This window comes from Poecile atricapillus, chromosome 3 (genome assembly GCF_030490865.1).
Source record: "Poecile atricapillus isolate bPoeAtr1 chromosome 3, bPoeAtr1.hap1, whole genome shotgun sequence".
Taxonomy (NCBI): Eukaryota; Metazoa; Chordata; class Aves; order Passeriformes; family Paridae; genus Poecile; species Poecile atricapillus.
This window is the reverse complement of record NC_081251.1, coordinates 15,820,746-15,837,675: the sequence shown is the minus strand read 5'-3', so window position 1 is coordinate 15,837,675 and position 16,930 is coordinate 15,820,746. Positions and strand designations below refer to the sequence as shown.

At 38.9% G+C, this 16,930-nt stretch overlaps 2 protein-coding genes across 9 annotated transcripts in view; one reads left to right on the top strand and one right to left on the bottom strand.

Annotated features, from left to right (window-relative positions):
• Positions 1-11,093, top strand: part of ASAP2 (ArfGAP with SH3 domain, ankyrin repeat and PH domain 2) — an 85,459-nt gene extending 74,366 nt beyond the window's left edge. For 2 of the 3 annotated variants that reach the window (XM_058836388.1, XM_058836386.1), the window contains 4 exons: positions 1,191-1,258; positions 2,931-3,040; positions 6,837-6,959; positions 8,463-11,093. In XM_058836388.1, coding sequence (XP_058692371.1) covers positions 1,191-1,258; positions 2,931-3,040; positions 6,837-6,959; positions 8,463-8,537 — 376 coding nt within the window. In that variant the 3' untranslated portion in view covers positions 8,538-11,093. The remainder of the gene's footprint in view (positions 1-1,190; positions 1,259-2,930; positions 3,041-6,836; positions 6,960-8,462) is intronic. The other variant, XM_058836387.1, reaches the window with a different exon arrangement.
• A 292-nt stretch (positions 11,094-11,385) lies between these two features.
• ITGB1BP1 (integrin subunit beta 1 binding protein 1) overlaps positions 11,386-16,930 on the bottom strand; it is an 8,706-nt gene continuing 3,161 nt past the window's right edge. For 4 of the 6 annotated variants that reach the window (XM_058836395.1, XM_058836393.1, XM_058836394.1 and 1 more), the window contains exons 4-7: positions 16,604-16,740; positions 15,412-15,504; positions 12,437-12,586; positions 11,386-11,734 (exon numbers count right to left, since the gene is read on the bottom strand). In XM_058836395.1, coding sequence (XP_058692378.1) covers positions 11,663-11,734; positions 12,437-12,586; positions 15,412-15,504; positions 16,604-16,740 — 452 coding nt within the window. In that variant the 3' untranslated portion in view covers positions 11,386-11,662. Of the gene's footprint in view, positions 11,735-12,436; positions 12,587-15,411; positions 15,505-16,603; positions 16,741-16,930 lie in introns of those variants that run through there. The other 2 variants (XM_058836397.1, XM_058836398.1) reach the window with 2 other exon arrangements.

The following is a 16,930-nucleotide window of genomic DNA, read 5'->3' as shown; positions in this document are numbered from 1 at the left end:
GTGGGAATGAACAGAAGGCAGATGCTAAGGACATAGATGACAAGGATTGCTACACTAAAAGCAAGACAGCCTAGTGATTTAAGGTTATATGACTTGCAGAATATCTCCAGAATGCCTAGCTATGATGGAGATAAAAAAACACAAAAAAGATTAAATTTCTTACTCTCATCTAGTTACAAATGGGAGATAATGGGATTTAATGTCTGATTGTGACATTTATTTTTCACATGCTTTACATAAGTCCTGTTCCATTGAATCTTTTCATTCGTGGCAGAAGTAGAGAGACCTGGAAAAGAAAGAAATAACTCTAAAATTTGTAGAAAAATAAGTTAGGAGGCACAAATGCACTGGAAAACAGGATCATATCCAAAGCATCCTTGAGAAACTGAAGTAGTAGTCAAGGGAAAAGAAGGGTGTCATTCAATAATCAACCCTTAGTAATTAAGATCAACTACAGGAATGAAGCATGGAGAAAAACAGAGTATGGGTAAACAAAAGTCCTTAGAAGAAGGATCTGTAAGGACATAGTAAGTAAGACAAATGACCTAGTGATGTTGTAGAAAAGTAGAGTATAGTTTTAACATAGCCTGCAAACTATAGGAATTAATTCTCTCAATTGATGCAACATTAGGGGTGCCTCAGCAGGACTACTGTGTTCAGTTTGGGGCATTGCAGCAAAATGAGGTGGGAACCAGGGGAGATCAGTATGGTAATGAGAAGTCTAGAAAATAGGGCCTTTGAGAAAATTTTGGAAGAAATAAGGTTTCATTTGCAAATTGGGACTGAAAGATGAAAACAACCTTGACTCTTAAGCTCCTTTCTAGCCCTTTTTTTTCATGTACCATAGTACCTAAAAGAAAGACACGAATTGTTGAAGTTTTCTATAATGTATAGGCTAATATGGATGCATAATTTTAAGAAAAAAATAAAATAGCAGTGAAAGAAATTTCGAATCTCGGGCAAATACACAAATTGCAATAATCAAACCTGTATTATTTTCCTGCCTTACTTTTTTTAAAATTAAATGCAACTTTCAATTCACTTAATCAAAAATACAGAAGAAAAGTATTTTCAAAAGCAAAATTACTGTCACCAGATTTTACTGAAGTACTAATGAAAGTACTATATATTGCTGCTTTTTGAGTTCTTGTTTGTTTCTGAAATAGACCAATTTCTCACTTTCTGCACAGGACCGAGAAGTCATCTGGCTTAACTAATAAAGGTCAGACCAGAGGACTTGGGTCTCTACAACAACCTGGTAATTGCTGTTTAGAGATATATTTTACTGTGAATAAGCTGTCATAACAATCAAAGGGAAAGTGTGTGTTTGTTGAGGTTTTCTTTAATTTGTTTATTTACCTTACACATTTAAATATAATCAGTACCAACATCCTTCTTGTTTCTCTTTGTGATTGTATAGGCTCTAATGCCTCAAGTTCTTAAGCATGAGCAGAGCTATGGGCCAATTAAAGTCAATAATGGGACCATGTAATAAACAGAATCACAGAATGGTTGATGTTGGGAAGGACCTCTGCAGGTCATCAGGTCTAACACCTTTCCTCAAGTAGGGACAAGAGTGGATCACCCAGGACTGTGCCCAGAGAATGGAGACTCCACAACCTCTATGGGCAACTTGTGCCAGTTCTGAGTCACCCTCACAGTAACAGTAAAGTGTTTCCTCACAGTGACGAAGTGTTTCCTGATGGTCAGATAGAGGCTCCCGTGTTTCAGTTTGTGTCCACTGCCTCTGGTCCTGCTTTTCAGCCAGGTGGCTGCCAACATATATTAGTGTGTGGCCCGTTTGTCCCCAGGTGCAGGCCTTTGAACTTCATTGCTCCAGATTGTCCCCTGATGTCTGAACCAGGATTCCTGAAGACCTGTCTTGTTAGTAAAGGCTAAGGCAAAGAAAGCATTCGTTAGCTCAGCCTTTTCCATGTACTGTGTAACCAGAATCTTGTCTTGTTCAACAATGTGTCCATATATTATCTAATTTTCCTTTTGTTACCTGTGGATTTATAGCTCTTCTGGTTGTCTTTGACATTCCTTGCCAGACTTCATTCCAGCTAGGCTTCAGCTTTTCTAACCTCACCTTAAAACCCACTCAAACAAAGGATGCCTTTCGAAAATTGTTGTTTGCATATGTCATAAGCAAGGTATCAGATACACATTTTAGAATAGAAAAATGTGTTTCTGGCTTGAAAATACAGAGCTTATATAGTGTCACTTTTAATTAGATTGCAAATTTATACTGATTTTTATGTTAATAAGCAGAGTTCATTATTCAGAGTTCATTATTCAGAGTTCATTATTCATTTTGCATTTTTTGTTGTTCAAAGTAACTACTACTTTGGGACATGATGGAAATATAATCTCTTATAAAATCTCTACAGTAAAGTTTGTGCAGATTCTGTGGTGGTTGTAGTGGAATTTCTCCAACCTTGTTTCCCCTTCTACTGCACATTTTATATTCATTTGTTATTACTGTGATTCTTTTTCATTTCCTCATAATATATCCCAGAGGAATTTGCTAATGGCTATCTGGCATCTGTGTCAGGAGTCTCCTGTGAAGGATGCAGCACCTTGATAATGATGGTCTTTACTAGGAAAGAAAGGTTCTAACAGCATATAGTCTGTAGTGAAAGAAATGGGGAATGGGATATTTGGTTCTGTTCTCATCTATTCTATCTCTCTTAGCATATCTGCACTGTTAAATGGCTTAGGTAGCTGTCTTTGGGAAAAGTGTCCTTTTTGGTAAGGAAAATAATAGAATTCTGTTCAGTTATTTAGAAAGAACTGGTAAAAAAAAAATACTCATGGGATATAAAATTATTTATATACTTTTAAGAATAATTAGTTTGTTTTCAATTGATAACATCACTCTTACTTTTTTTGAAAGTGTGCCTAATATTTACTTTGTTTATTTACCTTAGCAGGAGAGTCGTCTTCTTTATGTGACATTCCAGGAACACAGACTGGTTCTACAGCAAATACTTTGGCACAAATCCAGCCACCAGCACCAATGCCAAGGAAATCACAGATAGTAAGTACAAAATGTGGAATTTGATTTTATTAATCTTCAGCATTCTATCAAACACACTGTAGATGTGGTAGTGCATCCTGCTATGGTGAAAGTGTGAGAGCCATGAAACACACAAGGCCTATATCCTGTATTTAAGTACCTGTGTGACTTGTACTAAATAGTTATGAAAATTATTTTCTTTAATTTCCTATAGGGTAGTATGTGATTTTAAGTTTAAAAAAGCAAATCAAACCAGTTGGATTCTTTGCTCATGTCCAGATGTGACCAACACAATTCACAGAATTATGGTTTGACTTCTTGGAGATAGATATGCTTTATGAGTTAGTGACTTGTAGGTGAGCTTAGTGAGTCTCTTGTAATATGTGGCTTCATTCTCAGTCTTCAGTGAAGTAAGTTATAAGGGAACTCTAGTGCTTTTATAATGGACACAGATATACTGACAGCTGTTCATGTAGGTCAGTGAAATGACTTCAGACAAGACTAGCAGGAGTCAAGCTCAAAACAAAAGAAACTGATTCTCTGTGCTGTTGGTTCTCAGCAGTCACCTGTTGACAGGAGAGAAATGTCTTGGAAAGCATATCCATAACCAAAGGTGGTTAATTCTATGTTTTTCTTCTCCAAGCTCCCCCAGGCTCATAGTGACTGTTAAAAAAGAGATATTGGATTTAGAGGACTCTTGATCCAATTGCGTGGCCTTTTTATACTCTTTATTTATTATTTTTAATCTAGGATTATGAATGGTAACACATATTAGTGTCAGTACCTGTAATCTTATACTGGTGTAGATAAAGGGATGTATTTCCAGATGTCAGTGGAGCTGTGCATTATGTGTGTTAACTTGGTCTTTGGTCCTTGTTTCAATTTTATGTTGCTTTCTTGTGTGATAGACGTAAAAGATCCATATCCTTGATCATGACAGTACATCTCTGCAGGAAGCAAATCACAATATGGAGAGCCTGTGCATTTCTGAGATGCTGTGTGTGACTAGATCTGGGCTGTTTTATACAACCTGTGTAGGTGGGTGGTTCAGTGGTTAATAATAAACAGAGAGGTAGGAGATGTGCTGTTCCTGGCTCTGCAATGGTCTTGTAATGAAAAGACCTGCTTCCTTCAGTCTTCTGTTTCTCTCCCTTCATCCATTTTTCCTTAACCATGCCCACTGAAGTAGCAGTTCTCCAAGACAGAGTTCAGTGTCTTTGTGTGCATAGCCTTGCACATTGGTCTTGAGCACACAGAGCCCCTCTTGGCTGTTTCTCATCTAATAATGATGAGAGGCCTCAGGGACATCATCTTGCACTAGTTGGGAGTGTAAAATTTTCTGGTTTCTTGCCTCCACTCTTGTTCAACCAAGTTACTGTCCGTCTTGCATTAAAATAACCTTCATTTTTTAGGCCTGAAAAATTAAATGGTCTAAATAGTTGTCATATTTACTTTGTGAAGCTGTTGGACTCTGTTCTTAATTTCTGTTGTGTGTGCTGGGATTCAAGTGTAAGCACTGGTTACATCCTTTCAGCACATCTGAAACAGCTCCTAACCTGACTTTCTGTATAAATTGAACTTGTAGTTTCTCTGTGTTATTCCCTTTATTTTTTATTTTTTTTTTTTTTTTTTTTTTTATTTTATTTTATAGGACAAATTGATTTAGCTATGAGGGAATAAAGTGCAGGGCTGTGCTGGCTAGTTTTGGGGTCATTGTCTTTGATGCTTAATATTAATTGCACATCATATGAAGAACATATCTGACTCTCCAGCTGTCTCTAGATCTTCAGCAAGGTGAATTCTGTGACTAAGGAAATCAGCTGGGTGATTTTCTTCTGTCATAGGACAGAGAAGTAAGGGAAAACCTGGCTCAGGAGTGTGTGCTAGTTAAGGTGCTTTAGCTAAGTCAATCTAGCTAAAGCATCTTAGCTGATATTTAGTCAAGGGCCCCTCAGCTAAAGAGCTTTAGCTAGATCAGTCTAGCTAAAGTTCTTTGGCTAAATTGCTCCATTTAGCCATATACTCCTGGCTTCTTTGCTAAGTCTTTACCCTGACAGGGAATCCAGAGGCCACCCCAGGTTTAGAAAATTATTGCAGAAGTGCTCCTTGCGTAAAGAAAAGACTAGGTCTAGTTGTACATGCACACTTAGCCAATGGCTTATCTCCTACACAGTGCATTTACCAAATAAATGCCTGTTTATTAGATGGAAATTCCTGATTCATCTTTTGTTGTCTTTTTTTTTTTTTCTCAATGTAATATTTAGATTTTTGAAATCACATTATAGATACATGAGAAACTTCCCTAGAAGATTTTAATCCTCTGACAATGAGGTATATTTTAATTTCCTTGCCTTCTAAAGAACAAGAAATACCTGTAATTACTGCACTTTGAAGTTAGTAATTATATCACTGTTGTACTGATGTGAAGCTTATTCACCTTTTGACCTAAAAGGTGGTTGTGGTTCAGACTGTCACTTGTCTGAGAGGGAGAATCTAGAAAAATTGCTGTGCTGCAGTGCCAGGCTGGCAGCTCACAGAGGTGAGAGTCTCAGGGTGTGCCCTGGCAGGCCAGAGCTTTATTTATATTGGAATTTATATAGAATTTATACTAGAATGCAAATGGATGCTTCTACAGGAACATAACAATCATGCTGCCTCCATTCTTCCCCGTCCAGATTCCCTTTTTTTCTCTGCATGGTGCTTAGCTCTAGCAAAATGGCACAGTAAGAGACCATTGGGCAGTACTGTCCTCAGCAGAACTTTTTGCTGGTGGGGAAAAGGAGAATTGTAAACAGAATCTCTTATCCCTTTTCAAGGTTTCTGCCCCATGGCTGACCTGACTAGAGAATGGGATCAGGCACTGAGGGAACTCCAGTATGCTGATGAGGCCATCTTTTCCTTATGCCATGTGGAGCTTCCATCCCAAACAGACACTGCATTAACAGCCATCTCAGACCTAAATGGCACCTACAGCTCTGCTCTGACACTTTAGGGTAGAAAGGAGAGATTTTTGCTCCCTATGGCTGGGAAAACTGTGGAGTCATAGTGGAAAGCTTTCCACTCTGCCTCCAGCTCTTGAGCCTCTTCACTTGATGGGTTGTTTTGCATGGAAACACTGTATAGGCAGCATTATTGTTGGGCTGCAACAGACAATGAGGAGGCTGAAAAAGAAATGCAGCAGCAGACTGGTTTGGACTAGAAAAGCTGTGAGATGAGGAACCAGAATGAAACAATTCTGGTATCACTTTGCACTGAACTTGGCTAGGATTGAGTTCCACTGCCATTCTGGAATATTTCAACTCCTTACTAAACTTTACCTTTTAAAGAGCTGCCAAAAGACTCCTGTGGCTGGCAGTCCTCAGAGCACTGCTGAGAGGCAGAGGATGTTTTGGTGGGTTCGTACACTACTGAAATGGGTTTAGCAAATTAAGAAGGAGCTTATTGGCAGGTGGCTCAGGCCTCCCTTTGATAATGCTGCTGCTGTTACATTGGCAAAGAACCTGATCACCCCATCTTCTGAATAAAATCATGCCCACTGCAGTGATGTAAATCTTTGAAGACAGGTTTGGGTGAGCCAAAATGGAAAATTTCTAAGGGAAACATGGCTGATATTATTGGCACAGTGGTTCCAAAAAGCTTTGGGTAGTGCCAGGTTCAGCCTGAAGCACCAGTACCCAGCATAAAAGATATAGCTGAACTCTAACCTATGAAAAATAGCAGTTAGAAGCAGTTCTGAAACTTTCTTTAGATAACTCCAAGTTTACTCTATCTCTTCTATGCTGTATTATTTACATTCAGGGCTTTTTTTTCATTTCAGTCAAAAACTAAACCCAAGAGAGTAAAAGCAATTTACAACTGTGTAGCAGATAACCCAGATGAGCTGACCTTTTCAGAGGGAGATATTATTGTAGTTGATGGTGAAGAAGATCAGGAGTGGTGGGTAAGTATTTTGCGTTTTCTGTCAGCACACTTTGAAAGTAAGAAATTAAATCTTTGAGGTTGACACCCACTTCAGAAGATCCTCTGTCAAATTTCTAAGTAACTAGAAAAGTTTCATCTCATGGAAACCTGAGATGAAATTTCAAAAGTCAAACTTCTGACAAGCTTTTAGCTTTTCTCATTCAGGAAAAAAACCAAACAAAACTCAAAAGAAATTGATTTGTAGGGTTCACAATACACTGGGAACATGGTCTGTGTAATCCAGACAATTTTTGGTGGAGTGTCAGCAATTTAAGAATCTGCTATTACGGGTGCTATGTAGTGGGTATGTGTCTTGATTTGGGACAAATTTGGAAGGGAACTTCCACAGGGATGTTCCCTAAAGGGCAGAATTCAGCAGCCCTCCCCCCCCCCCCCCCCCCACCTGTTTGGGAGATAAACATCCTTCAAGAAAACTGGAAAAAAAAATCTTTATTTAACAAGTGAAGTATTTGCAAGCATAAAAAATGAGTAATATTAAGCAATAAAACCTCCTGCTGTTCTGAAGAGATGGCAAATTCAAAGTCCTTGTTGCAGGGTGTAGCTCATCTCACTCAGTCTCTTATCAGTCCCTCCTACACTGGAAAATGCCATCCCGGGCCCTGGAGGGCCACAGGCATAAGCTCCCAGTGCTTTTCTGGGTTTTTGGGCCAAAGCTGGGCTGAACAGTTCCAAGAAAAAGAAAAGCCACAGTCCAGGGAATTTCTCTGCCTCAGCTAGCTAAAAAAAATTAACTAAAATCAAAGGAGAGCTCTCTCCTGCTGTCCGTGCTGCAGACAACACAGTCCAGGAGAGAGAGCTGGAGCTCTTATCTCTATGTTTTGAATGCAGCCACCTCAGACATTCCACTGCTTTTCCTTCTCCCTCTCCCTCCCCCCCCCACTCCCCCCCCCCCCCCTTTGCTCTCAGATCGAGTTTTAAAGGTGCAGAACTTATTTCTGGGCTAAACGGATGAATGGGAATACAAATGCAATACAATCATAAAGTCAAATTATTGTGCAAAAACACTTGCCTTAATCTGCTAGCTAGTGAAGAACAGAACTTTAGATTGCACCTAAATTGACAATAATGCTGTATAAACACAAATAGATTAATGTAAAACCTGAAACTGTTGAAGCTTGATCCATCCTTTTGCATCACAGTGACAGTTAAAGAAGCAGCTCAACAGAGGCCAAATGTGGGCTGCCAGGCATTGCAGACTGCACTGGAATCATGCAGCAGTGGTACTGCAGTAAGATGTTTTATATTCAAAGAACTGGATAAAACTTTTGCATTTTACAAAAACACAACTTACAGCTGAAAAACATGCTCCCTACAAGACTGAATTTTCTTATTGGCAGAAGAAAAGTAGCACTACCGAAGAAAAGATTTGGTGGGAGGCTTGTACTATAGGCAGGAAGGGCATTTTGGTGACACTGAAATGTCATTTTGAGATTTAACTTGAAAAATATCTGCACTCTTTCAGATTGGTCATATTGATGGAGATCCCAGTCGAAAAGGAGCTTTCCCTGTATCATTTGTGCACTTTATTGTCGACTAGATTGCTACTGATAAGTGGAGACATTTCTCATTTCCAGCAGTCACAGAAATACATTTTGTTCTATTTCATTTCACCTATCTATCTGCCAGAGCACTGCCCAAGTCCTAGGTACTGTAGCTTACTTTTTTATTGCCATTGTTCTTATTTTGGGACTTTTAAACTTTTTTCTACGTGAAAACTTCTCATAAATAGTTTACACTTTAAAAAAAAAAAACAACTCTTCCTGTATTTTTCAAGGTGAACTGAAAAGCTTTAACAATCAAAACCCATGTGTCTAAATATCACAACATTATGAATGTTCTTATTGATCAATTCACTGTAATTTTATTCTCTCTTTTGTAACATGACAGTACAACAGTTCAGTGTTGCTTCCCCAAAGAAATTGTGTGTGCATCTACCAGGGCAGTGAATTTATCCAGTTCTTGACACCATTTGAAGTGTTGGAACCAAAACATGCAAGCTGCTGTGTAGTTCTGAAATAGACTCATTCAGTAGCTTGCCATACTGGCTGTCATCAAGGATGCCAACAGTCGCAGAGGAAATTGTTTTAATTATGTGTCTTTGGCCAGGTGAAAGTGAAAAAGTATTTCAGTTTACCACAGGAGAAACTTCTTTCTTTCAGAATGGATGTAGATATTTGCTTAGAGTTATCTGAAATCTGTGTTAGTCGTTGAACTTTCTAGTTCTAATTTTGTGAGCTTGGGACTGTTTTGTTTTTCTATGCTGCATGTGTGTAGAACCTGTTTTTTGAATGTTCTTTATGTATGTTACATCCATTTTGGTCATTTAATGTGACTACTGCTGGTTAACTAAACTATGGCAATATTAATGAGTTACTATATTAACTCAAGGATTTGAAAACTGCACTTCCTGAAATGTACTTAACTATGATGATGGATTGCAGAACATTTCATACGCTTGTCTCATTATAGCATTTAGACTTTGTTTTTACATTCTTGAATTTTCTTTAAATCGTCCAGCAATGTGTTCACAGAGAGAGAACATATTTGATGGAACACTTAGGTAATTGTCCTTGGTCAATAAGATACCTGACACCTCACAAGTTCACTACATTATGTTCTGGTTTATGAAATTTGTGTGCCACTACCTTGCAAACAATGATAGTTTGCCAACTCACTCTGTATTTATATAGAACACCCACATATATGGTAGCTACACTGTTGTTAAACTTGTTTTACTGATTCGTGAACAAAAGCTAGACCATGGATAGTTCCCAGTTGGTTGATGGAATATAAAACACCAATACAGATCTGACATCATTTTGATGTTTGTATATTGTGAAATTGTACCAGGTTTTACTTATGCTACAGGAAACAACTGAGGCATAGGATACAGAAAATCAATGTCTAGGTCACATTGGCTTTGATCACGTTCTGTGAACATTGTATCTCTAGATTTATCAAGAGAGCTTTGAATTTCTGCCAAATGGTGCTTAAATTGGCCATTTCATACTGGAAGGAATGGAAAACAGGCCGCCACCACCATCTGTGCTTATTTGGAGAAAAACCACATTGCAAAAGTGCTGGAAGAGCAACACTGATCTCACCCTGTATCACCCTTCCTAAATGGTACCGTTGGTTGATGCCTCTTGGACGTGTGGGTACAACCACGTAGATGTGTAACTTTCACTTCCTAGATGCTGTTGCTGCAGTCTAAATGGGGAACAAACTGGAATGTTTCAAGATATTTTTATTGCAAGTTGAAGCAAATTAGTCTGTATTTTCAAAGTTCCCAGTAAAATGATAGAGTAATAGTTTAGCACTACAGTTTTATTCACTTACTGATATGTTCAGTTTGCAACACTATTTTGTATGTTTCTATCCCTGATAGAGTCTAGAGAGTAAATGGGCATATTATTTTGCACAGATCTCCTAATGTACAGTATTTTTAACACAGAATCTTATAGTGTATGTAACAATTCGTAACTTTAAAAAATTATACAAATTTCCCTTGAGTTCTGCTAGAAGAGGAATAGAGTAAAATGTCACAACTTTGTTCACTGGTCACTTAAAAACCAGGAAACTTGTAGACTACAACTTAATAGCACTAACAGTGCAGACAGATAAAAATACCAAGGACCAATAAAAAGCAGCTAAGTAAAATTTATCCCTTGATTTTCTGTGTATCTCAAAAGGTTTTCTCCTCTGGCAGAGAAAAATTAAATTCTAGAGCCTGTAGATATCTATTTATAATATAAAATTAAGAATTTTAAGTCCAAAATTTTGGCATATTTCATACAACTTTTCAAATCTGATTCAAAAAATCTGTTAATAGACAGACTATTAGGTTGCTGTGTTAACTGTTTAAAAAGGAGCAAGTGACACTTAAAATGCAGCTTAGAATGCTATGAGATGTATAATATTCAATTCAGTTGTTTTTATTTTGTTTAGTTGCAGAGCAACTGTATATATTGTATAACCTAAAATCAACTCTTATTTTCAATGTCCTGGATGCAGTGATTTATAATTAGAGCATGATTAATAAATTTTACTCTTGTTAACCAGTCAAATGTCTGGAAAAATAAAACTACTTTTAAAATCATCTTTTCTGCTTCTCTTCTGTTCATTTGCATTAATAACACAATATTGTTTTTTTAATGTATAAAAATGACAAATATAAACAAGTATCACTTGAGGAAAAAATGTCTTTCTTGTGAACTTTAGCTGAACAGAAAAATTGTAGATGGCACACGTGAGATTAAATTAGAGGGGTAAAGCACCAAATAACTCCCTCTTACTACTTTGCTTTTGTTTTCTTGTAATATCTGGATTAAGCAGAATCAAAGTCTATATTAATTAATTGTTTCTCAGACAATGAGGTAGAAGCAAGTGTGAGTTTTATTTTACATTTCTGCAATATTGACATTAACATACAAAACATGATTTAGGAAAAAGAGAAATTGTGTTAAATATAAAATCCTGTAATGTCCTGGACACTGAAGATGGAATCTTCAAGTCATGTTTGGGGAATCCAGAGTACCATGTGCAAGGCTGTGTGGCTCTTTGCACAGTAAGTCTTTCCCAGGGTTGTGTGTGTCTCCAAGCTGTCCACGGTGTCATGAGGAGCCCTGGTGCCTCCCACACAAACACTGCTGCCGAAGGAAATCAGGACTTCTCCGACATTAAAACTGAATCAAAGGCTGTAGACAGCACTTTGCAAATGGCTTGTGCTTGTTCCTAAAAAACCCAAACACATGTTAAGGCTTTCTGAAGAACTTCTAAACTTCTCAAAACTCATTTTAAGCAGAATGTGTCCTTCATTTTGCTTTGTGAGAACAGATATCATCTGTCTGGCCTGACACATAGAAACTGTCTTACATGAGCTCTTTTGAACCAAGTCAGAGTTGCTGGCTGTCGGCATAGCATGGCACCAGCACTGAGAACGTAATTTCTTATGTTCCTCCAGAGCTGCCATACAAGGGTCTGTGTCATCACAGCACCCTGAAAATGAATTCTCCTACTCATAAGAAGGGATCACCTCCTTTGCTTAAAAATATGGCTGCATCCTCCATTACCAGAATTGTTACTCCATCCCTTCCTGCTCCATATATTAAGAGGTTTTTGTCTTTGGAAGTACAAGTGGAGATTGTCCATAGGAGCTGCCATAGCACTCTTTGGACTGGAGAGAGCTTTCTCAGGTGATTACAGTCACTGGCAATTTTAGGGCATGTAGGTGTTTTCCTCAAAGCTGATCCAATGTAGGCAGCAGGGCTGTTTTCCCCTCCTCAACCAGCACACATTTATACACTTTTTATTTTTTTTTTTAAATTAAGCAATCCTACTGCCAAAAAGCCTTCACAAGGGCCTTGGGTTTTAGAATCTCCCTTTACAATCAGAATTCCAATATTTACTTTAAATATTGAAAGTATAAACACTTACCAAACTATTGCATTGATATACCCAGAGGCTGCATTCTTCAGAGGCTGCATCTGTTGTCTTCAAAGCCAGTAAACTCTTTCCTGCTCCCAGACCATCGTCATAACACACCATCCGTACAATCAAATAGAGAGCGTGCCTATGTAACACATCCTGAAAGCACATGGCAAATAAAAGTTACACTGGAACAGTGCAACAGTTTTTCAGTTTTCCACATTTTTAATCTCACTTACAAAAGAATACTTCAGATTTATTTACAGGATAAAAGTTTTCCTTGGTAAAATTATTTCTTTTTGAGAGTTTAGTCAAGATTTTAAAAAGTGGTGGTTAAGCACAAATTTAGCTTTAATTTTTGCTTCTATTTTAGAAGTGTATTCCTATGTGGACTATGAAGACAAGCTGAGAAAGTTGGAGTTGTTCAGCCAGGAGAAGAGAAAGCTCTTGTGGAGATTTTGGGGCACCTTCTAGTACATAAAGGGGGCCTGCAAGAGAGCAGGAAAGGGACTTTCTACAGGGGCATGGAGTGAAAAAAAAGGGGATTCAAATGGCTTTAAACTGAAACAGAGTAGATTTATAGTAGGTTATTGAGTTTAAGGTAAGAAATTCATTACTATGGGAGGCGCTGTAACATGTTGCTCAGAGAAAGCTGTGGATGACCAGTCCCTAGAAGTGTTTGAGGTCAGGCTGAATGGGGCTTTAAGCAACCTGGTCTAGTGGGAGGTGTCCCTGCCCATGGCAGGGGGGTTGGAAATAGAGGATCTTTCTGACCCCTTCCAACTCAGCCCCACCCATGACTCTATGATGACATTCCTGGCCATAATGTGAAAGCGCACATTTGCTTCCCACCCTCACTAGCCCTCTGTGACAGGTGGGACACTGTCGTTCTGGCAGAGAGGTAACTTAAAACAATTTCTTACTTTCCCAGAATTTTTCCAGACAATCCCCTGACTCAGTCTTGGCAAGGATACACACAAAAATCTGTTCCCAGAAGAGGATATAGACAAGGTCATTTGCTTTGAGGGGGCAGTAGCCACATGGCTGTAGCCAGGCTGTGTGTGACCTAAGCCACAGGATGTGTCCTGACTCTTCCATAGATCTCATCTGGGAGAATTCCACTCTCCATCAGAGATGCAGGACTTCCACCATAGTCCCAACACTTCTGATTTTGGCCATTCCAGAAAGGGATTGGCAGAAGACCCCCAGTACAAGGTCTCTGCAGCCCTACCCTACACAAAGCCCTTCTTCTCCAGCCATCCTGCCCTCTGATCATACTCATCTGGTCTATTCCAGTCATACCATCTCCAGGGTCTTAGGAATTCTAGCAACTCTGTTTCTGTGTTCTGTCAGCTGAATGGTCTAAATAAATGCCCACTATGATACAGAAGCTGTAAAAATGAGCACTGAGCTTGCTGCCTGCCTCGAAATGCTGGAGGGAGAGCCCTTCACCAGAGCTCTAAAGTCACCTTGCTGAAAAATGTCTCCATCCTGATTCTCACTCAGCTCATTGCTCACGTTGCTCTCAACATCAGCATCTACCACACTGAGGGCAGCTGGAGCCTGCCTGGAACTTACTGGATCCACCCTCCCACCTCTGTAAGAAAGATGCCAAGACTGTTCACCAAATTACTAGTAACTCCCAAGGGTTGCTTGCTTAGAACTTGCTACAGTGCTAATGTGTATGTGGATTATCACTACAAGAATTCTTTTGAGTACGGTCTCCTTTTAAATTAATTTCTTCCCATCCTTTCCATATCTTGGAGCTCTGTGAAAATACTTCGGTGAACTAACACAATGAAGGACAAATTAAATGACACACAGTGACACAGATGCAAAAAGCCAGAATTTGGGGAACAATGTAATGCAATAAATTGTCAGTGCAAGCTAGCTTAACCACAAAAGGCTTTATCTGTTTGTGTGTGCTTTCAGATTGAAGACAGAAAAGTGATGCATGAAAGTCTTAAATTAGCTATTTGATCTTTATCAAAGCACAGAGGAATTTAAATAATAGCATAACCTATGTTTTTCCTGAGAATTAAGAATTTAGGAGAAAAAACAGAATTCAATAGAATTCAACATCTAAGTAAAAAGTACTACCCTTCCTGCCAGGCATTAGAAACAAGTGTTTTATTTTCTGAAGGGACCAAGGAAAACTTTCTGGCTCTCTTCAGAGCATTCAACTATTAAGCAATTCTATTCTCCATGCTCATACTTGAGGCTTTTATGAACAGGCATCGCTGGGTTGTTGATGGGTCAAGGCTTCATAAGGCCAAGTATTTATGGTATCTGGGGCTCTGAAGGCAACCAGAAGGAAACCACATGGCTGCAACACAAAGCTACACAAAGGCAAATGGAGGGCCCTGGGGAAGAGACCGGATTTTTATTTTTAGCAAAGAAGCTACTTGAAGTGCACTAAAGGAAAATAAACTACATGTAGGAAATGATGCAAACAAAAAGTAGTCTTGATCAATAAAGTGGAATCATGAGGCTTTAATGCTGGAGTGAACTCTAACTCTTGGATTAGGAGTGCAAGAATGGAACTTAAAAGAGCTGGGCAGCTCAGGTACTCTTAAAAAAACCCATCCTTTGTTTTTCCCTCTTCACAGAAACACCAAGAGGAACTGCTTTACTAACTTGGGCTGAAGAACATATGGTTTTGGCTGCCACAGTCACACTACTTTCCCCCATTAAATAATGGCAGGACAGCCACAGAGGAAGGAATATGTGCCCAAAGAACATTACCAAAGGCTTGCTTGCCTTTCTTCTGGTGCTCTGTCTCAAAAGGAATGGCTTTTTGTCATAAATCCTACCAGGAAAACACAGCCTGTGGAGATACGACATAAAGCAGCGCTGCTGGGAGAGCTTGTTTGTTTGACTTAAAGCCAGAAATGACATTTTGGTCACACAGATCATCTACCAGAGAAATAAACGAAAGCACTTTTCAGCTCTCATCAGAAAGATAAGTTGGGTGAAGCACTTACATACTGATCAGATGTGGAAACTTTAATGCCGTATTTGGAAACTCCCATAATAAACTCCTCTTCACCTGGAACAAAAGGTAACTTTCCATCTTGCTTTGGAGGGAAACAAACAAAAGCCTTTAGTGCAGACAGAAGAACATGAACAATAAAGAATACATAACAGCAAACATATTTATGTGTACTTGGGTGCACTGGGTCACCACAAATCCTGCTCAGATCCTGCCGTGTGGGGTCTGCCCAGCGCTCCTGCACTCGCCCGGTCTCTTAGTGTTATGTGAAGTACATTCAGGGGAGACTGGACATTAGAAAGCATTTCTTTACTGAGAGGGTGACCAGACACTTGAACAGGCTTCCTAGAAAGGTGGTTAATACCCCAAACCTGTCAAGTGTTCAAGAGGCATTTAGACAATGCCCTTTACAACACATTTAACTCTGTCAGCCCTGAAGTGGTCAGGCAATTTGGACCGGTGGTCACCATGGGTCACTTCCAGCAGAAACACTCTAATCCATCCTGCTCTATTCTACCCTAAATATTACATGGTTCCAGAAAGGAATTTATCATTTCAGGGGAGAGTTTGGCCCTGTGGTCAAATAAGGTTGGCTGAAAAAATGGTTTTAGCACGCATTCAGAAACATCAAGTTGCTGCACGATAAACAGACATTCCATGCTTTTAAAAATATATAATCAGCTGCCTAATGAGAACAACCAGTTATGGCTTTTAGTACAGGAGTAAGTACAAGCAACCAGAGCTTGGCAAGGATGACCCAAATATTATCCAGGTTCTTTGGTCACAGGTTCATGAGTGATTACAAGCAGAAACCTGACATTTTCCTCTTTGGGAAAGCTTGACACTACTGAAGCATCTGAGGAGATATTCCTTCCTGGATACTAATCCTAATAGTGCTGGAGGCAATGCAACAGCTTTCAGCTGGGACTTGTTCCATAAGGATTCATGAAAAGGGCCTTGGCTCTGAGCCTGCTTCTGCAGAACAGTTCTCTGGGTGCATTTTCTCCAGTTAATTAAAATTATAGAACTGTGATGGCTTTTGAGATTCATAGGTTAAGTATACCACTTTCTTCAAATAAGTCTAAAATTTACAGATGTCAAACCACAGGATAAATAAAAAAACACACACACCTAAGTTTAAGATGTTTTGACTTTTTTGGTATTGCCTTTTGTAACCCACTTACCTGCGCAACATCTATGTAATTTATCAAGTCCAGTGGCCCTTCAAGACTTTTGCTCTCATTGTATTTCAATTTTTCAATGGCACCAACATATTTAACTCTGAATTCTGCACATGTATCAGAATTACTATTGCTTTGTCCTGCAACAAAGTAAAACAAAGCCATTCTGAAGACCTGCAGAACTGTAATGCTATTCTAATTGCTGTTAACAGGGCTAACATATGAAATTTCCTAATTTTCATCAAACACTTATCATAGTGTATTAACTCCTCTTTAATGAAATGTACTGGGTTGATTTAGAATAGACCTTGGTAAAGGCAACAGTTTCAT